The 20,492-nt window shown below is 38.9% G+C and overlaps 1 protein-coding gene across 1 annotated transcript in view; it reads right to left on the reverse strand.

Moving 5' to 3' along the window:
* Positions 1-5,897: 5,897 nt before the first annotated feature.
* The window catches only part of ANGPT1 (angiopoietin 1), a 402,043-nt gene continuing 387,448 nt past the window's right edge, over positions 5,898-20,492 (reverse strand). Inside the window, exons 8-9 of the mRNA XM_077271069.1 lie at positions 18,189-18,319; positions 5,898-7,177 (exon numbers count right to left, since the gene is read on the reverse strand). Of these exons, the coding sequence (XP_077127184.1) occupies positions 7,017-7,177; positions 18,189-18,319 (292 nt within the window). The 3' untranslated portion in view covers positions 5,898-7,016. The remainder of the gene's footprint in view (positions 7,178-18,188; positions 18,320-20,492) is intronic.

The following is a 20,492-nucleotide window of genomic DNA, read 5'->3' on the forward strand; positions in this document are numbered from 1 at the left end:
GCAGTGTGCAGGTCGTGGGAAAGGTCAGAGATAAGGAATATAAACCAGCTCACCCGTGATGCATAAACCAATCCTCGGGAGCATGGACCCGCTGTGTTCAGGCGTATAGAGGTATAAAGGTCAGAGATGCCCAGCGCCTGCGCACTACAGGACTTTGCTCTGCCCTCAACAGGGCAGATAAGTATGCCTGCACAGGAGGCGATGCCGGGGAGCCTGTGTGGATGACATAGGGATGAGTCATCTACATGAAGCAAGCAGGAGGATGACATGGCAAGAAGATGGGAGGTTCCAGACCAAGACCGGCAATGCCTATTGGACCAGACCGCCCCCAGGTGAGTATAATAAAAATTATTTTTCTTCTCTTTCAGATCGGATCAGGGGCAGATATACAGCATTATATAATGCTGTATATCAGCCCTGAAGGGGGTGGCGGTAACTCGTATCTGCTAAACCTGATGACAGGTTCACTTTAAGGCATTAAGCAAACTATGTCCCATTGACCTCACTCCTCAGCTCTCAAAGGCTATTGTGGTGCAGAATAAGGCAACAATGGAGGCTGAAATGGAGGTTTTTCCTTGATAGTAATAAGTCCTGCTTTTGGATATAATAATAGCTGGAGATTGGTCTGGAGACCATGTGGGCAATGCTATGAAGAGTCTACCACAAGGGAACATGACACTGGCCCTATTCCTGGAGTTATGCTGTGGGGTTGCATAATTTACAGTAGCTGTATCCCCTCTAGCCTTCACACTACACTACACTACACTAAGGCTACTTTCACACATCAGGTTTTCAGTGTCAGGCTCAATCCGGCTAATTTAAAAAAAAAACAGAACCGGCGAATGTTGCCGACAGATCCGTTTTTTTTCCCATAGACTTGTATTAGTGCCGGATTGCGCCTAATGACCTTGCGTTTTGTCCGGTTTTCGCCGTTTCCGGTTTCTTATAAAAACGTCCATAGCAATGTTTTTTTGTCTCCGGCGAAAAAGCCAGAATGCTGCGCTTCCGGCTGTTTGCTAGAATGGAAGTCTATGGGAGCCAGAAGGTGCTGGATCCGGAAAATTATGGATTCCGGTGCCGGATTCCGGTTTTTTAAACTGAGCATGCTCCAAATTTTTTTTATCCAATAATCTAGATATGCTAGCCGGATCCGTTGAAAAAACGGATTCGTCGCATCAGTTTTTCACAATCTGCGCCGGATCCAGTTTTTCCAACATTCGCCGGATTGTGCCTGATGCAAAACACCTGATGTGTGAAAATAGCCTTACAGCTTGACATTACATTTATTTAGTGGTGGAAACCGTAGTATGACCATTTGTCCAAAATGTCCCAGGATCCATTTCTCAACATTCCAATACCAGGCTGCATGTTGTTTATGCTACTGTGTGCAGCCTCCGTGGCCAAAATGTGCTACCATGGCCTGCAGCATCACCGGACTTGTATCCCATCGAGCACATCTGGGACGTCATTGGTCAGCAATTGCAAAGGTGGCTGCCAGCAGTAGATCTTGATGATTTGGACAAGTGCATTCAGCCCAGCAAAATATACCTCCGACAACCATTAATATAACCACTCTAATAGCAGCCTTCACGTGTAAGTGTGTGCATTTCTATTTAGGAAGCTCATACTCAATACTGAATAAATCAAGATATTTTGAAAATTTTGTTGTAATGTTTTCATCATTTGCATATAAAGATGTCTATCCATCATGTGATTTTTATAATGCCATGTCTTTTCCTTCTTGGGGTTGTAATTTCAGCATTGAGGAGTGTAGTAGGAGATAAAAGAAATCAATGTGAAACATTCCGTTTGACAGCAGAAAAACGTCTTTATGCAGATTTTCATAAGGACGTCCACTTTGATGTCCCATTAAAGGTTGACCTAGAAGGATAAGGTTATCAATGTGTTCAGGAGAAATGGAATTCATATTTGATATTATAATGTTAAGGTTGTTATAATATTAAAACATAATGGTGGACAACACAAAGGCGCGAGTGTTGTATGGCATCAAACCACATCCTAACAATGCAAATCCTTTAAAAAGGGGAGTCCTACACAGGTTGTACCACCAGTGTCAAATGACATGGGACTCACCAGAGTGTGTTCCATCTTTCTAAAGGCCTCATTGGAGCCCCGTGATCTAAATTTATGATATGTCCTCTCTTGTTAGGCTGTGTTCACATCAGCTTTTTGTGATTTATGTTAACAACTTATATCAAACAACAAAGAAGTTTCGGCAAAATATTTTATCCTTCTGGTATACAGGATGTACAGTACACATGCATGATGTATATTATGGACTGGGAGAAGCGAATTTCAGTTGTCCTGGGCTCCATTTAAAACGATTTCAGTAAATCATTATTTTTCGAAAACCTTTTGTATTTTATGGCATCCACTTGAATATTGCTGTAAATAGACACCTAAGAGTATGTTGGCAAAGAGTGAAACTTCTTTATTAGCTTAACGTTATCCTGTAAAGTGAATGACCGCCCTTGGATATAATTTACTCTTAATGAATCTTGGCTGATGTTCAGTATATTCTTAAAATATCTTTATTAGTCAGAGTTCTAATAGCCTGATACGGTTCAGCAAACCCCCTGTATAGACCTAGACAAAGATAAACTTATATTTTGTCAGCTAGTGGATAGTATTTAGTTATTTGGATTTCTTATTTAGCGCTATCTTATTCTGCAGCGCTTTACATACATTATCATCGCTGTCCCCATTGGGGCTCACAAATTATATTCCCTATCAGTCTGTCTTTGGAATGTGGGAGGAAATCGGGGAAGCCTGAGGAAACCCACGCAAACTTGGGGAAAACATACAGATTCCTTGCAGATGTTGTCCTTGGTGGAATTTGAACCCAGGACCCCAGCGCTTTGACCATTAGCTCTGACGTGCTGCCCAGATGGATGCTTATGATCTTGCTAGATACAGTCAATACCTTGAACTCAATTAAAAAACCATATATAGTATGTTCCAAAGTCCTCTATATAATAAAGAGATTAAAGGTAACCTATGGCGTTCCAGAGAAAATATACTTAGAAAATTTGGGCAGGGACTATTCATTTTGGATAACTAGTCCAATTTAGGTCTCCGGTAGACTCTCCAAGCTCTGCTTCCCTAAGACTGATAGATTTCTCCCTATGTGTGCATAGCGAGAGACCTATCATTGTGGCAGGGAGAAACTGCCAAGAACCTGCCTTGGACTAGTCAAAGTGAGATACACAAACGCAGGCTTTTCAGCATGACATAATGCATCCAGACTCTGATTCGCGCTTCCATGGCTCGAGCAGCCTGAAACAGATAAACCTAAAGGAAACCTCTTGCTCAATTCAGGCTGTTCAAACCTCAGGAAGCATGAATTAGAGCCTGGCTGAGCGATTGCAGACCGGTATGTTTTTCTCTGAAATGCGTCAGTATTTCAGAAGTCACTTCTCAATGTAAGTCTATGGGTAGGTGCACACGCTAAGTATGTGCTACAGATATTTCTGCAAATTTTGGCAGGAAAAACGCAGCAAAAAATAGGCACAATTTTGCCGTGTTCTGATGTATTTTACTAGGGGCAGGGAACAGACATTAATGATACCACTGCAGTGGTGAAATTAAAAAAGAAACACCCCAGAGTAGTGCTTTTAGTGTCATTTTGCACACATATACACCGTTATACATTATACATAGTATGCATAGAATATAGCCTAGGAATATTCGTTTCTGTAAAGATCATTCATTCCTCTTGTTAGCATACATCCGACCCGCTGGATAATATACTAGCCATCCTAAATAGAAAAAAAAAAACTCTGCAATGCACAGATGTTAACAGTTTCTCCAATTACAATATAAACAAAAACTGTCCCACTAAGAAAAGGAAAACTTACATAGAGTTCACATTTAACACAACAAAATCCCAACATCAATATAGATGCACCTAATATACACGAAGAAGGCGGTTACCTCCCCAAATGACACAACACTTATATTCCAAACTACTCATTGTTTTTTCTCCAGTTTTCTAGAATAATTTGTTCTTTATTAGTGGCTTTAGTATTTGCATATTATTCTCTATACGTTTTGCTCCACTTTTTTAAGTTGTCCTTCCTTTTTAATTGTCTTTAAACTTTCAAATAACTTTGGTTATTTGTATGTTATAGTCAGGCAAAGTGTAAGAATTGGCACATCTAATAAATGTGTCTTTTCAGTGGCGGCTGCTGGTTGCTTGTTTTAGGCTGGGGAGGGCTAATATCCATGGCCACTTCCATGGGGGCATCTTATAAATGCCTTTCTGTTACTACCCCCTGGGCTCGATGTCAGCTGTCAGTAATGATGGTAATGGGGGTAATATCCAACTTGCCACAACACCTGAGTAAGTGGGAAGAGCTGTGCAAAGCACCAGGATTGGTTCAACTAATAGATGCGCCTTTTCTGGGGCTCTTCTGACTGCTATTTTTAGGCTGGGGGGGTGCCAATGCACACGGCCCCTTTCCAGTCTGAAAATATCAGCCCCCAGCTATCTGCCTTAGCTTGGCTGGCTGTCTAAAATGGAGCATACTACATGCCGTTTTTTAATATTTATTTAAATAATTTAAAGAAAATGACGTGGGACCCCTCTATTTTTGATGACCAGCTAATATAAAGCAGACAGCTGGGGGCTGCAGCCAGCAGCTGTCAGCTTTACGTGGCTAGTTAAAATCATAGGTCCCATGCTATTTTTATTTATTTACTTATTTAATGCACAGGCGGCGGCTGATGAATACTCTCATTAATAGTGATGAGCGAGTATACTCGTTGCTCGCGTTTTCCCGAGCACTCTCGGGTGATCTCTGAGTATTTGTAAGTGCTCGGAGATTTTGTTTTCGTCACCTCAGCTGATTGATTTATGGCTGCTACACGGCTTGATTACATGTGGGAATTCCCTAGCAACCAGGCAACCCCCACATGTACTCAGCCTCGCTAGTAGCCGTAAATTATTCAGCTGAGGTGACAAAAACTAAATCTGAACACTTACAAATACTCTGAGATCACCCGAGCGTGCTCGGGAAAACCCGAGCAACGAGTATACTCGCTCATCACTGCTCATTAACCTAAGCCTGCTCCCACTGCTGTCAAGAAGACCAGGCATACGATGATGAGAGTAATGTTCTCATTAGCAAATTCCAGTGACTGCCAGTAACCTTTTTACCACCGGTCACAGCTGCTGGCTCACACGATGTCATCTGTATGATAGCGTGGGAACCGCAGCGTTCTGACCAGCGGTAACCACTGTTCAGAGGCGGTGATTCTCGAGGTGTCACATAGATAACAGCTGCCAAACCCAAACAGTAACATGGATTTCAGTGAATAGTCTGTGTTTGGGGTCCATGCATGGACATTAAGTGTTCAGGATGGACTCTGAACTTTACTGTTCGGGTTCGCACATCCCTATAAGGGATATCAAATTTGGAGAAAATAGCTCCTGTGTGGTCTGAATTTTGAGCAACAGGCAAATTCGATTTGTGCATTATCTGGTTATCTCTACTAAAGACTACAAAGTCCAAAAAGATCCCAAGGGAAAATCACAAGACTGTGCTGGGAGCTACAGCAGCAAGACAGATGATGGAATTTTGTATTGTTTTTTTAACCTCTTCCTGGCTCTCAAAATAATCCAGTAAATTTGTTGGATTTCTACAAATCAAACCATGAAAAATTCAGATACTAGTGAATCTGATCTATTGGTAAAACACGTGACAAATTTGATTCGTTACCAATAGATACGCTCATCCCTACCTGTATCCTTTTTAGTGGCCTTCGCACTGTTTAGAGCTAAATGGATTTATTTTGCAATCTGTTACATATTATACATAAGTAAGAAGTACTGTATATTAAAGGTGATAAGAAGTGTCTTAAAAAACAAAAACATCTTTATAACAAAAGCATTTCTTAATTTATTGTGAAAATTTTGAAAATAAAAACCCTTCAGAATACATGGTTACTTTAGAAGATGTATACTTCCAGAAAATGCTGGTTTTGAATGTCACATTTTTTTATGTATCTGTACCTATAATATTCATAAAATACATCATACACCCATACTTCATACAAGGATACTAAGCCATAACAATAGCAAACAAAGCTATGAAACCACTAACGGATAAAACATGTCTTTACATAGAATTTTCTTTGCGTACCACTTTCTGTATAATTTTCGTCGGTAGCATAATACTGCAGCTTTGTGTAATGAGAATTATTTGTGCTAAAAAAATTGTGTAACTAAATTTTGTGATGAAAAAATACATGTAAACTACAGAAATAGTAGGATGTCTTGACTGTTTTTAGTAAATAGAGGTTAAAGTTGCAATATGGTGCAGTTTTCCTTAAAACATATATGTCCTACACCAAGAGTAGGAGAAGATACGTTTTGAGATTATTTTTACTTATTTTTTCACTACTTAGTGTGATATCACATTGTTTTATCTGTGATTTAACAAATGGCTAAAGATAAACCTTTGAGGTTTCCGATTTTTCTTGCCACATTGCTCATTTGTTCAATATCACCTTTGTGACACATTTTAGGTTGAAATTAAATGGTAGGTGTACAGTAACATTTTCTGAATATGTCGATGCTTTACTGTAAAAATCCATAGAAAAATCCAGAATTTTCTTATGTACATTTTTTTTTACCCCACATCTTTTTGATTATCGGGATAGTTGAGTCTTTATATCGATCAAATCGTCTGTAAAACTTATTGTCCATGCAATATACTTAATACATGTTTGCTTATGCCAACTTCTTGGATAAATCAATGAAAATGGTGATGATGATCATGAAGAACACGTCCTTATTGGATCAACCAAATGTTGAGTCGTTTGCTGAAATCCCGGCATCTCCAGTAGTGAAGTCCTGCTTATAACATGGGATCGGCAATCCATACTAAACCGCTCCAAGCTGTGGATATACTGAAGGTCACATCTTACTTCAGAAATTTAACTGAAAAGAAAAACTTCCCGTCTCTCCATGTCAGTCTTTTGCCCTTCTGAATTTAGAAGTCTGATGGTCGAATCATCATCGTTGTTGAGCGTAATGAGTAACTTGGACCTTTGAAATAATGCCACTTTATGCCATTCAATTTCCCATGATTTTGACCAGCGGTGTAATACATTCCATTAAGATTGGAAGGTCCACAGGCATCGAACCACCAACCTACGTAAAGAGACAACATTATCACATAAGTCAATGCATTATAGTCTTAAAAGTGCAAAACTGAAACGGTAGAGGATGAGTGGATTACGCCAAATTCAAATTTGCCTGTTTTATTCCCAGGAAATTTTGATTTGGGCCGAAGTCATTGAGAGGCATGGGGCTTTCATCACTTGTGGTGGGAATCAGAAGAAGATTCGACGAGGACCAATTCATACAATACAGAAAAATGTTGTCCAGTGGTTGAAATCATGCGGAAATTAAGTACAAAAAAATTATCATTTTTGAGGAATGAGGCCTTTTAGAAAATCCGAATAGAATTCAATTCCACTCCAATTTATTTTCTCAACTTTAGTTAAAGGATATGGATACCTTCAAAGGCATGTTTTGACTTAAATGCATGCATTTTTGGCTAAAAGAAATTTGTGTGATTGGGTTTCATGACCAATTTTGCTGTTTACTTTATTTTTTAGCTTCAATATTGATAGCACTAAATATCACTGGTCACAGAATGAATTACCTGAAAATTCATCAGTGAGTTTATACTGACAGGAGAGTTTGTAACTGTCTTTTTCTGAGCTCCTCCCAAATGATCAGTGATCACAAGCCACATCAAAGTGGAGATGAACATAAAGAAGCTGAAAGCAGCTCTGAAAAAAAGGCAGAAACAAGCTACCACCAACTATCCCGTTAGAACCAGCGAGACTTATTGATTCTCAATGAACCCATTCTGCTTCTGACATGTGCAGTGAAAAAAAAAGCCCAATGGGGATTATGCAATGAAGACTGATTGAAACAATTAATTTTAGCTAAAATAAATGTTACACAAGGTGACAACATCCTTGAAATTATTACTTTTATCTTGATCCACAATTCTGCTGAATTAACAATCCCCAGAATTTTTCATATTGAACTAGACACGCAATGTAATAGTGGCGGCAGAATGTAATATATATGTATGTATATATATACATACATACAGTGGGGAAAAAAGTATTTAGTCAGCCACCAATTGAGCAAGTTCTCCCACGTAAAAAGATGAGAGACCTGTAATTGACATAAAAGGTAGACCACAACTACCTATAATATTTAACACTTTTTCACACGACTGTATATACAGTACAGCGTATGTACAGTCGTATATATACAGTCGTGTGAAAAAGTTTAACTGTTTCAGATCACCAAATAAATTGAAATATTAGACAAAGATAACACAAGTAATTACAAAACGCTGTTTTTAAATAAAGTTCTTTATTATTAAGGGAAAAAGAAATCCAAACCTAAAGGGTCCTGTGTGAAAAAGTGATTGCCCCCCTTAAAATATAAATTAACTGTGGTTTATCACATCTTTTGGAGGCTGAGTTCAAATCCCCTAGCTATATGCAGGCCTGATTACTGCCACAACAGTTGTCATTGAAGACATAACTTAAATTTGAGCTATCTGACAAAGTGTACTAGACCAAAAGATCCTCAAAAGCTAGATATTATGCGGCAATCCAAAGAAATTCTGGAACAAATAAGAGACAAAGTAATTGCTATCTATCAGTCTGGAAAAGGTTTTAAATGCATTTCTAAAGCTTTCTGACAACAGCGAACCACAGTGAGAGCCATTATACAGGCTCTAAGTCAAGACTAAGGCTCGTAAAGCGTAGACCTGGTATCCACCATGTTGTTTTATACTATCTTCATTTTTTTGTTTTTAGCCATATCCAAATAAATGTGATGTTTTATATGTAAAAAAATATTTTTTTGTGGTTGCTGAGTTTTTCCACAATTGTTTCCACTTCTAAACTCAGCTGTGCTTCTCGTCCCAACACAGGCGCCTTATCTGAAATGTTTGAGTCATCTGTTTTCTACTCACAGCACTTTCTAATTATGCAGGAGGTTAGACCAGGGGAACAAAACTCTGTCATACATCTCACAGTGTGAAACCTGTTTTAAGTTATGGCGAGGGCCCGTTTATTTTTCTGCTCTGTTGATATCTGCTTATGATTGGTCAGCATCATACAGGGAGATGCTGACCAATCATAAGTATGATGCTGACCAATCATAAGCAGATATCAACACAGCAGAAAAAGAAACGGGCCCTGCGCTTCGACTGTCTCTGCCGATGACATCTTTTATTTTATACTGAATGAGCATGTCACTGCTTTTAAACACTGATGAAAAAAGTCATAATGTTTCTTCTAAATCCAAAGGGACCTCATTCGAACCCCAAGATCCAGGATCCCAGTCTCTACTCCTTCATGTGGAATTTTATTTCAATCTAATTCATCTAATTTGACATAATATGATTTATTTCCTTGGCAATGACAAAGGGCTGTCTGCTGTGGAAATTAATTTATGTGTGCACTGTAGGCGAGCAGTACCCAATGTGTTAGGGAAATATCATTTGGACATGTTGGCACGGATCTCCTGGGTAATCCGGTTTGGATTCCATCTTCTAAGGTAACACTTCACAGTGAAATCCTTGGAGAAAGATTTGTATCACATTATTTGGCATCTTTTTGTTTTCTTCTAATTCAATATGTCTTGATTGCACAATAATGGCGATTGGACCGCCAGCAAGAAAAAGAAAGCTTAATCCTTCAGAGCTGTGAAGACCTCAGTTTACAGCTTCTCATAGTGAACATAGTTAAGAGATTAAGCCGATATAGATAGATGTTGGATATTTTTTTGGCTTACAGATTTCTGAGCGCCTTCATGTCATGTCTATCAGAGCCAGGCCTGTCTCCAAAGGGATTAAAACATATTGGAAAGGTTGTGAAGGGTTGTTTGGGGCATTTTCTGAAGAACAAGTGGTGCAAATGGTATCTGATGGCCATTAATCTCCATCTGTCCAAAAAGCGGAAAGTCACCAGCAGCCTTTCTCCTCATTAGTATAGCACCTAGGTCAGACATATGAAATACCTGTCAAACAGCTATTCATTCATACACATGCACACTTGGCTCAGACGAGCGTGCATGTGTTCTTAATAGGGATATGGGTATAAGGCACTGGCAACCACCTCTGGCAGCAGCTTAAAGTGGTTGTCCAGGTTGAGGCTGAAGTCCGCCATCTGACTGCAGACTTGTGAATCCTCCCAGCACACAATTTGTTTAGAGGAGGAGTTATGCTCTGCAAATGTAAGGTTCCTTATTATGGGGTCTCTCTAGACCCTAGAGCATACTGAATGTGGTATTTAAAAAATGTAAAAAAAACTTAAATTCATGTCACTGCTCATCTCTCCGGCCCGTCCGCTCCTCACCGTCACCCGCTTAGACCTGACTCCATCTTCTGTTTCCCTGCCACTCCCTCTGGAGGGTTCTACATAAGCATGTGGAAGTTCACGGCGTCATGACATCATGACTTGTGCAGTGATCTTAGACGTTCATGTGCAGAACCTGCGTGTGAGAGGCCCGGGTATTCCAATGTGAATGGTGGGGAGTCTGAAAATGCCGCAAGGAGTGCAGAGGTGGCGGTGAGTAGCAGAGGGGCTGGAGAGAGCGGTATAGTGAGTATGAGGGCGCAGTCACACAGCCATATAACACAGACAACAACTGCATCGAAATGTACGGACTGGAGGGCGTCTCTCCGGACCCGAGTGTGATAGCTGCAAAGAAGTACATGCTCTAACACTCGGGTCAGGAGAACTGCGGGTCAGTCCGAGAACTGCGATGTAATTGTCGTCTGTCTGCACATTAAGGTTAAGGATTTTTTTAGCCTTTTGACGGCCCTTTATGGCCACTAATTTCCCTAATCCTCGCGTAGGCGAATTGCAAAAAATCTATATTTTAGCAAGGGCGGATTTTTGTAGCATTCAATTCTACTCGATCTCATTCACCCCTCTCTTCCTACCACTATTATTTCTTTTAAAATTCTGATATCAAATACTGCATTTTATGTGTTATTAAATTAGGCATTTTTTGTTGTATTATTATTATTATTATTATTATTATTATTATTAATAATAATAATAATAATAATAATAGCAGTGGTATAACTCTTAGGTTTTATACATTTATTTTTTTATATTATGTATTTTTTCTTAGACTTGTATTTTTTTGTCTATTCTTTTTTCAGCTTCCACTCCCTCAATTCATGAGTGTTATGAAGCTTCACAATTCTCCATTTTTCCAGCTGCAGTAACAAAAGTCCTTCCACCGATCCTTAGGATCCATGATCTGTAAAATAATAGTCTACATCATGACGCCCGATTACACAATATGTCCAGTGATGTAATATTGTGATGCCTAGTGTGCTCAATATAATGTAGTGCTATCTGTGAGCCGCTAACATAACACCATACATCACTGTAAGGAACCTGATGGAAAACGCTGAAGCTGTGAATTAGCATACAGTACATCAAAGAGATTTCTGCCAAATGTCAAGCTCTATCTAAGTAGATATGACGCACGCCTGCTCTCCGTCCATCAATACCCATAGTTATTCCTCCGCAGGGTTTGTTATTCAGTACTTTGTGTCCAGAACAGTTCACTAATTACACAACCGAACACTTTTTTTTAGAATTGCGTATGCTAATTGTTCTATGCCATAACATACTTTAAACCAGACACATGGATAACATCATGTGTATTAGAGTTGACCAGTGCAAATAAATCAAAGACTTTCTCAAGTGCGGGACATTCATTTTAATTTTAGATGTAAGGTCTGAACTTTTATCACCATCACATTTATAATCTTTTCAGGTTATCTTCAGAATATTCTTCATTGGGTATTCATTTTTTATGTGACCATCCAAATAAAAAGGATACACAATAGGATAAAAATTCCTATTTTTCATAGATCACTTTAGTTTTGCTGTGTAGACTGAGACAGATTCAGCAGAGTTATTTCATTAGAATTAGAGGCAAGGAGACGTAATGGCCGACAACACAATGGTGTGTATACCGATCGTCTGCCACTCTTTGGTCAAGAGTGCTTTATGTCATCACTTAGCAGTAAAGGGGAATTTCAGTTATAATAAGTCATCATCTATCCACAGGATAAGTGATTACTACTTGATTAGTGGTGGGCCTGGAAAATAGGGGACTTGTAGAGTATCTCAGTCCCATAAAGATTGAACAGAAAAAAGCACACGTGTCTGCAGCTTTATTCAAACCGAAGGCACATTCCTCCGTTCTGGCAATCAGTGGGGGTGTAAGCAAACTTATTAGTCATCATCTATACTGGTGATAGAAGATGACTTGTTAAACCTGGAATTGCCCTTTAATGAAGGCTTTAATTATCATTATTATTAATTATTATTATTATTTTCACTTTTCTGTCAATTCACTCCCGTTAAATACAGCTGATATAAAGTACAGATACCCTGCGGCACTAGTCATACAATAGAGGAAGGAAGTGCAGTACTTTTCTGCAATATAGCAATCCATAGGGAAGATTTTGAGAATAAAAAAATAGCCAAATTTAAGAAATGGAGCAATCTCATTATTTCTCTTCTACGGACTTGTAGGCACTAAATAAAACCAAAACGAAACACTTAAAACATCTCATCTAAAGTATCAGGTACATTGATATATTTCATACAGGCATAAAAATGAGATCCTGCATCTTTCTAGACATGTTAGACATCCTCATCTCTCTGCTGTCTCATGTCGCCTAGATACTTTGTGCCAAAACGATGCAATGCGCCAATATGAGCAGCAATTCTGCCATTTGATTTTACGCTTTAAACTTTACTTATTCACTTACTGCACAAATAAAGTGTTAACGTCATTCTATGGGTCAGGACGATCACTATAATACCAAATTTATATAGTTTTATTTATGATTTGTTACCCTTGTACAATTAATACGCTGAAATAAAAATTGTCGGTCACCATATTCTTTGAACAATATGCTTTATAGTTTGGTCAACAGAGCTGCGAAGGTTTATTTTTTGGGGGACATTGGTATCATTTCGTGTTAAATACAACTTTTTATCTTTTTGAGAGGTGGAATGAGCAAAAAAAACAGAAATTCTATATAAATATTTTTAAAGTAATATGTCAACAGGTTATTACCACTTAATCTGAGAGCAACATAATGTAGAAACAGATACCCTGACTCCAGTAATGTGTCACTTATTAGGCTGCTTTTGGTGGTTTGGGTAAAATCGCCATCTTATCAGCAGGATATTATTGCTAGAAGGCTAGTAAACCTGCAGTCATGTAGTTACATATTCATGAGCTCCTCCTTCATTATTGATTGGAAGCTTTCTGCCTATGCATAGTGTACATAGAGAGATGCCAATCAGTGGTGTCAGCGGGGTTATACACAGCTCAGCATTCAGAGAACTGGTAGATAAAATCAAGATTTTATCAAAGCTGCAGCACTAATTTTCTGGAATTGGGTCTCTGCACTTATATGATGCTCCTCTCAGATGGGGTAGCAAAAATCTGGTGACATATTCCCTTAAAATACCTTTCAATATTCAGTATATTTGGTATGTTAATTTTTATTCTGCAGGTAAAATAACAATACCAAAACTATGTAGGCTTTTTTTTTTTTTTTTTAAGTTTAATTACTTTTGCACACACACAAAAAAAAAATCACAATTTTTTATGGAATTCACCATGGGGGGAAATAAATATTGAAATAGTTTTATATTACATGTTGTTAAGGTTGTGACAATATCAAATATTAATCAATATTTCTTTTTAAACAATTTATAATAAAAGATTTTGTGTTTATTATTTTTTTGGGAAGCAGAATGAAGAAAATCAGCAATTTTGTCATTGCTTTGTTATATTTTTTATTATAGCATTAACCATATGGGATAAATATTGAAATACTTTTGTATAGATGTGGCAATACCAAATACGCATACATTTTTTTTAAGGAAATATTGTTTTTTTAAACAGTTTTTCATTTTGAAAATTAGGGATTTGGGAGATTTTTTTTTTTTTAAACTTAACATGCAACCCTTCACTAAACATTATAAAATCCACATTTTATACTGCTGAAATCTATTGATGTGCTCCAAAAATATCGATGTATTTTTAAATGGAATTTCTGTTTTCCTTTTCTGTCCACTTTGGGTTTCGAGGAACATTTGTATTGCTAGCAGTGTATATTTGCTCACACTCGCATCTTTCGCCAACTACATCAGTAGTATGTCAGACGGACGGACTAGCAAGGGATCAAGGGAATTAGCTATCGGAAACGCTTAAATAATGATTTTGGTGGAAGCGAGTGAGTTCATGTCAGTGGCATATGACTGTAGGAAAATCCCTACAAATGGCCGCATTTCTGCCATAATATTAAAGCCAATCTATTCTTCAAAGCAAATCCTGGGGAATGAATAACACAATAAGTAATAATGTAAATGTTTACTCGCTCCTTCCAAAGACATTTCTCAAAGTACTTCTTCCAGATGAACGATGGAAACTGTTAATGGCACATGACAGCGGCCAACGAAAACATAGAATGAAGTCTACGGGGAACAAAAGGACTGTTGTCCAGCTCCTCTGTAGAAGGCGAGTGTCACGTACAGATTCCTTCTATGCGTGGACACAGATGAGTACTAGACAGTAATGATTTACCTGCCGCTCGATAGCAGCCTGGGACCGGTATTGAGGTTTCCACTGCTCGGCACAACCAAATCGTCACTAATGGACAATGCGTATCACTAAGTTATTGACTTTCTGGCTAAAGGTAAAAAAGTCTTTTGGAACAGTGATTTAACATGACCGTCTCCTTTGAATAATCTCTTTTTCTAAAGATAATTTGATCATGAGAACCCTTCTGCTGGGACTGTCATGCCTCATTGGACTACGTGCAATCTGAGGTGTTGGATTTTGAAACTGGTTAGTCAAGAAGTTGAAACTGCCTTTGCCCTTTTAAGTCTAATGACTGCCCAGTTCTCATTCTCTGTTATGTACCATGTATTCCATTTCCTAGTTGATAGTTAAATTAAAATTCTGCCAGCGCTATAGGTTCTGGAACTTCATTTACCTTCAAATTTTTAGCTGGGAAAGACAGATAAAGACCTACCCCAAATTCCTTATTGTAGGTCCTATGATACTATATGGACTGCCACCTTTTATTCCTGAGAACTACTTGGTTATTTTTTTCGCCCTGCAACTTTTTATGGTGCAAATCATGCAGTAATAAATTATCTGCCTGGACTCTGAATCCAAAACTGGAATACAAAATATTCTGTAAGGAGTATGAAATGTCTGGTACCTTCCAGGCCAGAGGTGTCAAACTGCATTCCTCGAGGGCCGCCAACAGGTCATGTTTTCAGGATTTCCTTGTATTGCACAGGTGATAATTTAATCACCTGCACAGAATGATTCCAGCACCTTGTGGAATGCTAAGGAAATCCTGAAAACATGACCTGTTGGTGGCCCTCGAGGAATGCAGTTTGACACCTCTGTTCTAGGCAATACCGGTATTACGACACCGTTCTATTTTCCTCCCAGGCAGCTACTAACTTCCTCTTTAGAAAAGATTAATAGGTCTGATAACTAAATGTCCTCTGATGCTTTGCAGAGGCATCATATACTGTAGCTAGTTATAGTCTGATCACATATAGTTTAATTTCGAGTTCTAAATATTATTCTTAATGAGGACAGGATGATGGAGAGCGAAGATGAAAGTATTAAACTCAAGGACGGCTTCTGCAGCAGCATGTGTATGACTAGCGCTGCACCCACCAACAAGGAACTACAGGAAAGAGCCGATATGATAGAAACTGACCACAGCGGAATACAAAAAAGGAAAACACAGTTCTAGGATGTATTAAGGGAGTCTAGATCACGTGAAGTAATTCTCCCCCTCTACTCCTCCTTGGTCACGCCTCATCTAGAATACTGTGTCCAGTTCTGGGGACCACATTGAAAAACTGGAGCAAGTTCAGAGAAGAGCGACCAGGATAGTGAGCGGACAGCAAAGTAAGTCCTACGAGGAACGGCTCACCCCTTCACTCCCCGAAGCTTTTTTCGGTTTTGCATTTTCATTTTTCGCTCCCCTCCTTCCCAGAGCCATAACTTTTTAATTTTTCCATCAATTTGGCCATGTGAGGGCTTATTGTTTGTGGGACAAGTTGTATTTTTGAACGACACCATTGGTTTTACCATGTTGCGTACTAGAAAGTGGGAAAAATATTCAAAGTGCAGTGAAATTGCAAAAAAAGTGCAATCCCACACTTTTTTTGTTTGGCTTTTTTCTAGGTTCAATAAATGCTAACTGAGCTGCCATTTTGATTCTCCAGGTCATTACGAGTTCATAGACACCAAACATGTCTAGGTTCTTTTTTATCTAAGCAGTGAAAAAAAATTCCAAACTTTGCTAAAAAAAAAAAGTGCACAATTTTCCAATACCCGTAGCGTCTCCATTTTTCTTGATATGGGGTCGGGTGAGGGCTTATTTTTTGTGTGCCAAGCTGGCGATTTTAATGACACCATTTTGGTGCAGATACGATCTTTTGATAGCCTGTTATAGCATTTTAATGCAATGTTGTGGCGACCAAAAAAAGTAATACTGGCGGTTTGACTTTTTCTCACTACGCCATTTAACGATCAGGTTAATCCTTTCTTTTATTGATAGATCTGAACATGGCGATACCAAATATGTGTAAGTTTGATTTTTTTTTTAATTGTTTTATTTTGAATGGGGCGAAAGGGAGGAGATTTAAACTTTTATATTTTTATTTTTTTTCATTCTTTTTTAAAAATGTTGGCATGCTTCCATAGCCTCCATGGGAGACTAGAAGCTGCCACAACCCAATCGGCTGTGCTACATAGAGGCAATGATCAGATCGCTCCTATGTAGCAGAATTACTGCATTGCTATGAGCGCCAACCACAGGGTGGCGCTCATAGCAATCCGGCATCAACAACCATAGAGGTATCAAGGAGACCTTTTGCTGTCATGCCGATGCACTGCTGACCCCCGATCATGTGATGGGGGTCAGCAGTGTGCGTATTTCCAGCCCGATGGCCGTAAGCGTGCATTAAATGCTGCTGTCAGAGTTTGACAGCAACTTTTAACTAGTTAATAGGCGTGGGTGGAATGCAATTCCACCAGCACCTATTGCGGGCACATGATGCGGGCTCACCACCGGAGCCCATATCAGAGCTGGGGTACTGCCATCGGACATACTATTCCGTTCGATGGCAGAAAGGGGTTAAGGGATCTTGGAATGTTTAGCTTGCAAAAAAGTAAGCTAAGGCTATGTCTCCAAGTTCAGGATTCCCCGCTCTGCCCAAAGCGCTGCCCCCTGTTGTATGCGCGGTGATTCCGGATGTGTTCATTGAACATATGCGGAATCACCGCATCATTTTCACAGATTGGGCTATTTATCTTGTAGAGATGGAGCATCTCCGCAAGATAAATAGGCATGCTGCAGTCTGTAAAGACACGCTGCATGTCCGGTTATGCAGGGCCGTCAGATGCGGCCCTGTACGCATAGTGGAAATGGGATTTCAAAAAAATCCCCTCCACTATGCAAATCCTGAAGGTTTCCTGACAGTGGAAACATAGCCTTAGAGGAGACTTAATAGCTGTCTACAAATATCTAAAGGGATGTCACAGTGTAGAGGAATCATCATTCTCATTTGCACAAGGAAACACGAGAAGCAATGGGATGAAACTGACAGGGAGAAGATACAGATTAGATATTAGAAAAAAACTTTTTAACAGTGAGGGTGGAACAGGCTGCCACGAGAGGTGGTAAGTTCTCCTTCAATGGAAGACTTCAAACAGGCTGGACAGACAACAGAGATGGTTTAGTGAATCCTGCATTGAGCAGGGGGTTGGACATGATGACACTGGAGGTCCCTTCCAACTGTAACATTCTATAGTTCTATGTAAGAGCTAGACTTGTGATTGTCAGCCATCACATAACTGAATCATTGCCATGTAATGACCCAGGTCCATTCTGCCTGACATTTTATCACTGAGGAACCTGCAAGGGACTGAAGTGGAATCTGACATCACGATTACACATCAGAATACACAGAGGAGGCTACTTTTCACAAGAGTTTTCTTTTAGTCAGAAATTCCTTTAGTCTCATACTCTACTCACCTCCGGTTAGCATCAGCGCACACTTGCACATACAGTTGTCGTTATCTGCATCCTTTGTACTGAAATCCGCCCCGTGTAAGATCAGACTGCTTTGTTTTCCTGCAGTTCCGCTGTGACCTTTCAAGTATAATCTAGAACAGACCAGAAGACAAAAGATAACCTATTTGCTGCATAATTAGAGAATAATGGATTCTTACCCTAATTATGACTCTTGGTAAAATAAATGAGCACACCGGACATATAAACCTGGCATTAGAGCAAGAACAAATTGTATGTAGCAATGGCTTGTATTAATGCAAATGGACCTTGTAATTTAGTTTTGGGCTTGATTAACCCATCGTTAATTAAATAAGGAAAATAGTTGATGTTTATTGTAATATTATAAGAATTAATAAAATCACCCAGGCCTCATTTATAAAACCCAGTGCAGTTGAAAAAATGGAGACTTTACTCATGATTACCATTCCGATCCCATTTTTCTACAGCAGGCATTTTAGTATATTTCCTGACATAAAAATGTACAAATCTGTCCTTCCTTCTTTTTACTCTTGGCTGAACATGTCTTTAGATAAGTGATGTGAGCTAATCAGCTTTAAAAGAAAAAACAACATTTTGTGATACTCTGTTGGGAAACGTTTATGCTAAAAGTGTCTGTATTATGCCACCTGGAGGTTTTTGATGGGAGTTGGTGCTGCTTGAGGGGTTTTGCGGGAAATAGAGCCAGGGAAACAGAGGATTCGGGAAATGCTTTGACACTCCCAAAGCACTTAAGTCTTATTTGCATATAAATTAAAACTGTGATTTTAATAGTCAGGGAGAAAAAGATTTTATGGGTAAAGAATATAATGGCATTATCTTTCAGACAGCAGCATGACCATAATAAACCGCCTAGAGGTGGCTCTTTCTGACAGATTCCTTTAAAGACAAACAAACAGGGCTTTACTCATCCTCCCTGGGTCCGAAGTTGATTCTCCGCCCCTGCTCCTGTTGTCTGTAACTGTCTGCAGCGCTGATAACACATTCACAGTGCGGCATCCAATCACTGAGCTCAGCGGCTCTGAGAGCCTTGTGCCATCAGCTCGGGCAAAGGCGCGGAGCTCAATCGCTGGCTACAGTGCAGTCAACATGACCTCAGCGCTGCAGATCATAACAGACGCAGGGATCCGGAGAAAAAAAAGAGGAAAGAACAAGGGCAAACAAGGGATGACCAATACAAAAAAGATCATTTTATTGAGATATCAAATAACAGACAAAATGAAAGACTTTAAAAACTAAAAAAAAACAAAACACAACGGTCACAGAAATAACTAGAATCTAAGAAAAGTAATAATAAATAAAAAATCTATGAAAATGAACAAATGAAAGTCAGACATTGCTTTTCAACCATGCTTCCACTTTTGTCAGATTCAAGTTATTTCTGTGACCATTGTGGGTTTTCCTTTCATCATTAAAACGAGGGGTACCAACAATTTTGACCCCCTCTAACTGCTATTATGGTAAAAAGTGCTGACCCCTAATAATAATCAAGATGATAATCCACAAGAAATGTTGGTATTTTATACCCAGGCACAAACACACGTGGTAATTGTTGAAAAAAAAATCATAAAAAAGCCAGACTGGAATTTGCCAAACTACATGTTGACAAGCCACAAAGATTCGGGGAATGTCCTACGGACAGATAAGACAAAAATGGAACTTTTTGGCAAGGCACATCAGCTATATTTTCATAGACGGAATAATGAAGCAGATCAAGAAAAGAACACTGTCCCTACTGTGAATGATGCAAACAACAGCTAATTAAAGTGACTGGAGTCAAATCAAAATATGCCAGGATAAAGGAAAGGTGGATAGGGGCCACGCAGGCGGACAAATGTTGTGGAGGACTTGCGTTTCGCCATTGCCTTGTGTGGCTTTTTCAGGGGAATTTGTGACACAAATAATATGAAATTATAAAAAAAGTAATCTGATGCATAAAATAATACTAATGATGTGAAAATTAAAAAATAGAATATGATAATTGTAATATAAATATAATAATTGTATAAAAGTGTGCATAAGTAAGGGTAGCCGTCTATCTTAATCTCTTGCAATTGGTCTTGTTCCTTCTTTTGTAACTACTATCTTTCCTATCTATTTTCACTTAATTATATAAAGTTTTTGTGTTTAATGTAAATGCACAAAGCAAAAAGCTGTCTGCATATTTTCTACAATAGGGCAACTCAGCTTTTAAGCTCTTCACACATTGCCTGCTGTGTGCATTGACCTTTTGGATATGTATAAAGATACAACGTGACGATTAATGTG

Source organism: Ranitomeya variabilis, chromosome 6, assembly GCF_051348905.1.
Source record: "Ranitomeya variabilis isolate aRanVar5 chromosome 6, aRanVar5.hap1, whole genome shotgun sequence".
In the NCBI taxonomy this organism is placed as follows: domain Eukaryota; kingdom Metazoa; phylum Chordata; class Amphibia; order Anura; family Dendrobatidae; genus Ranitomeya; species Ranitomeya variabilis.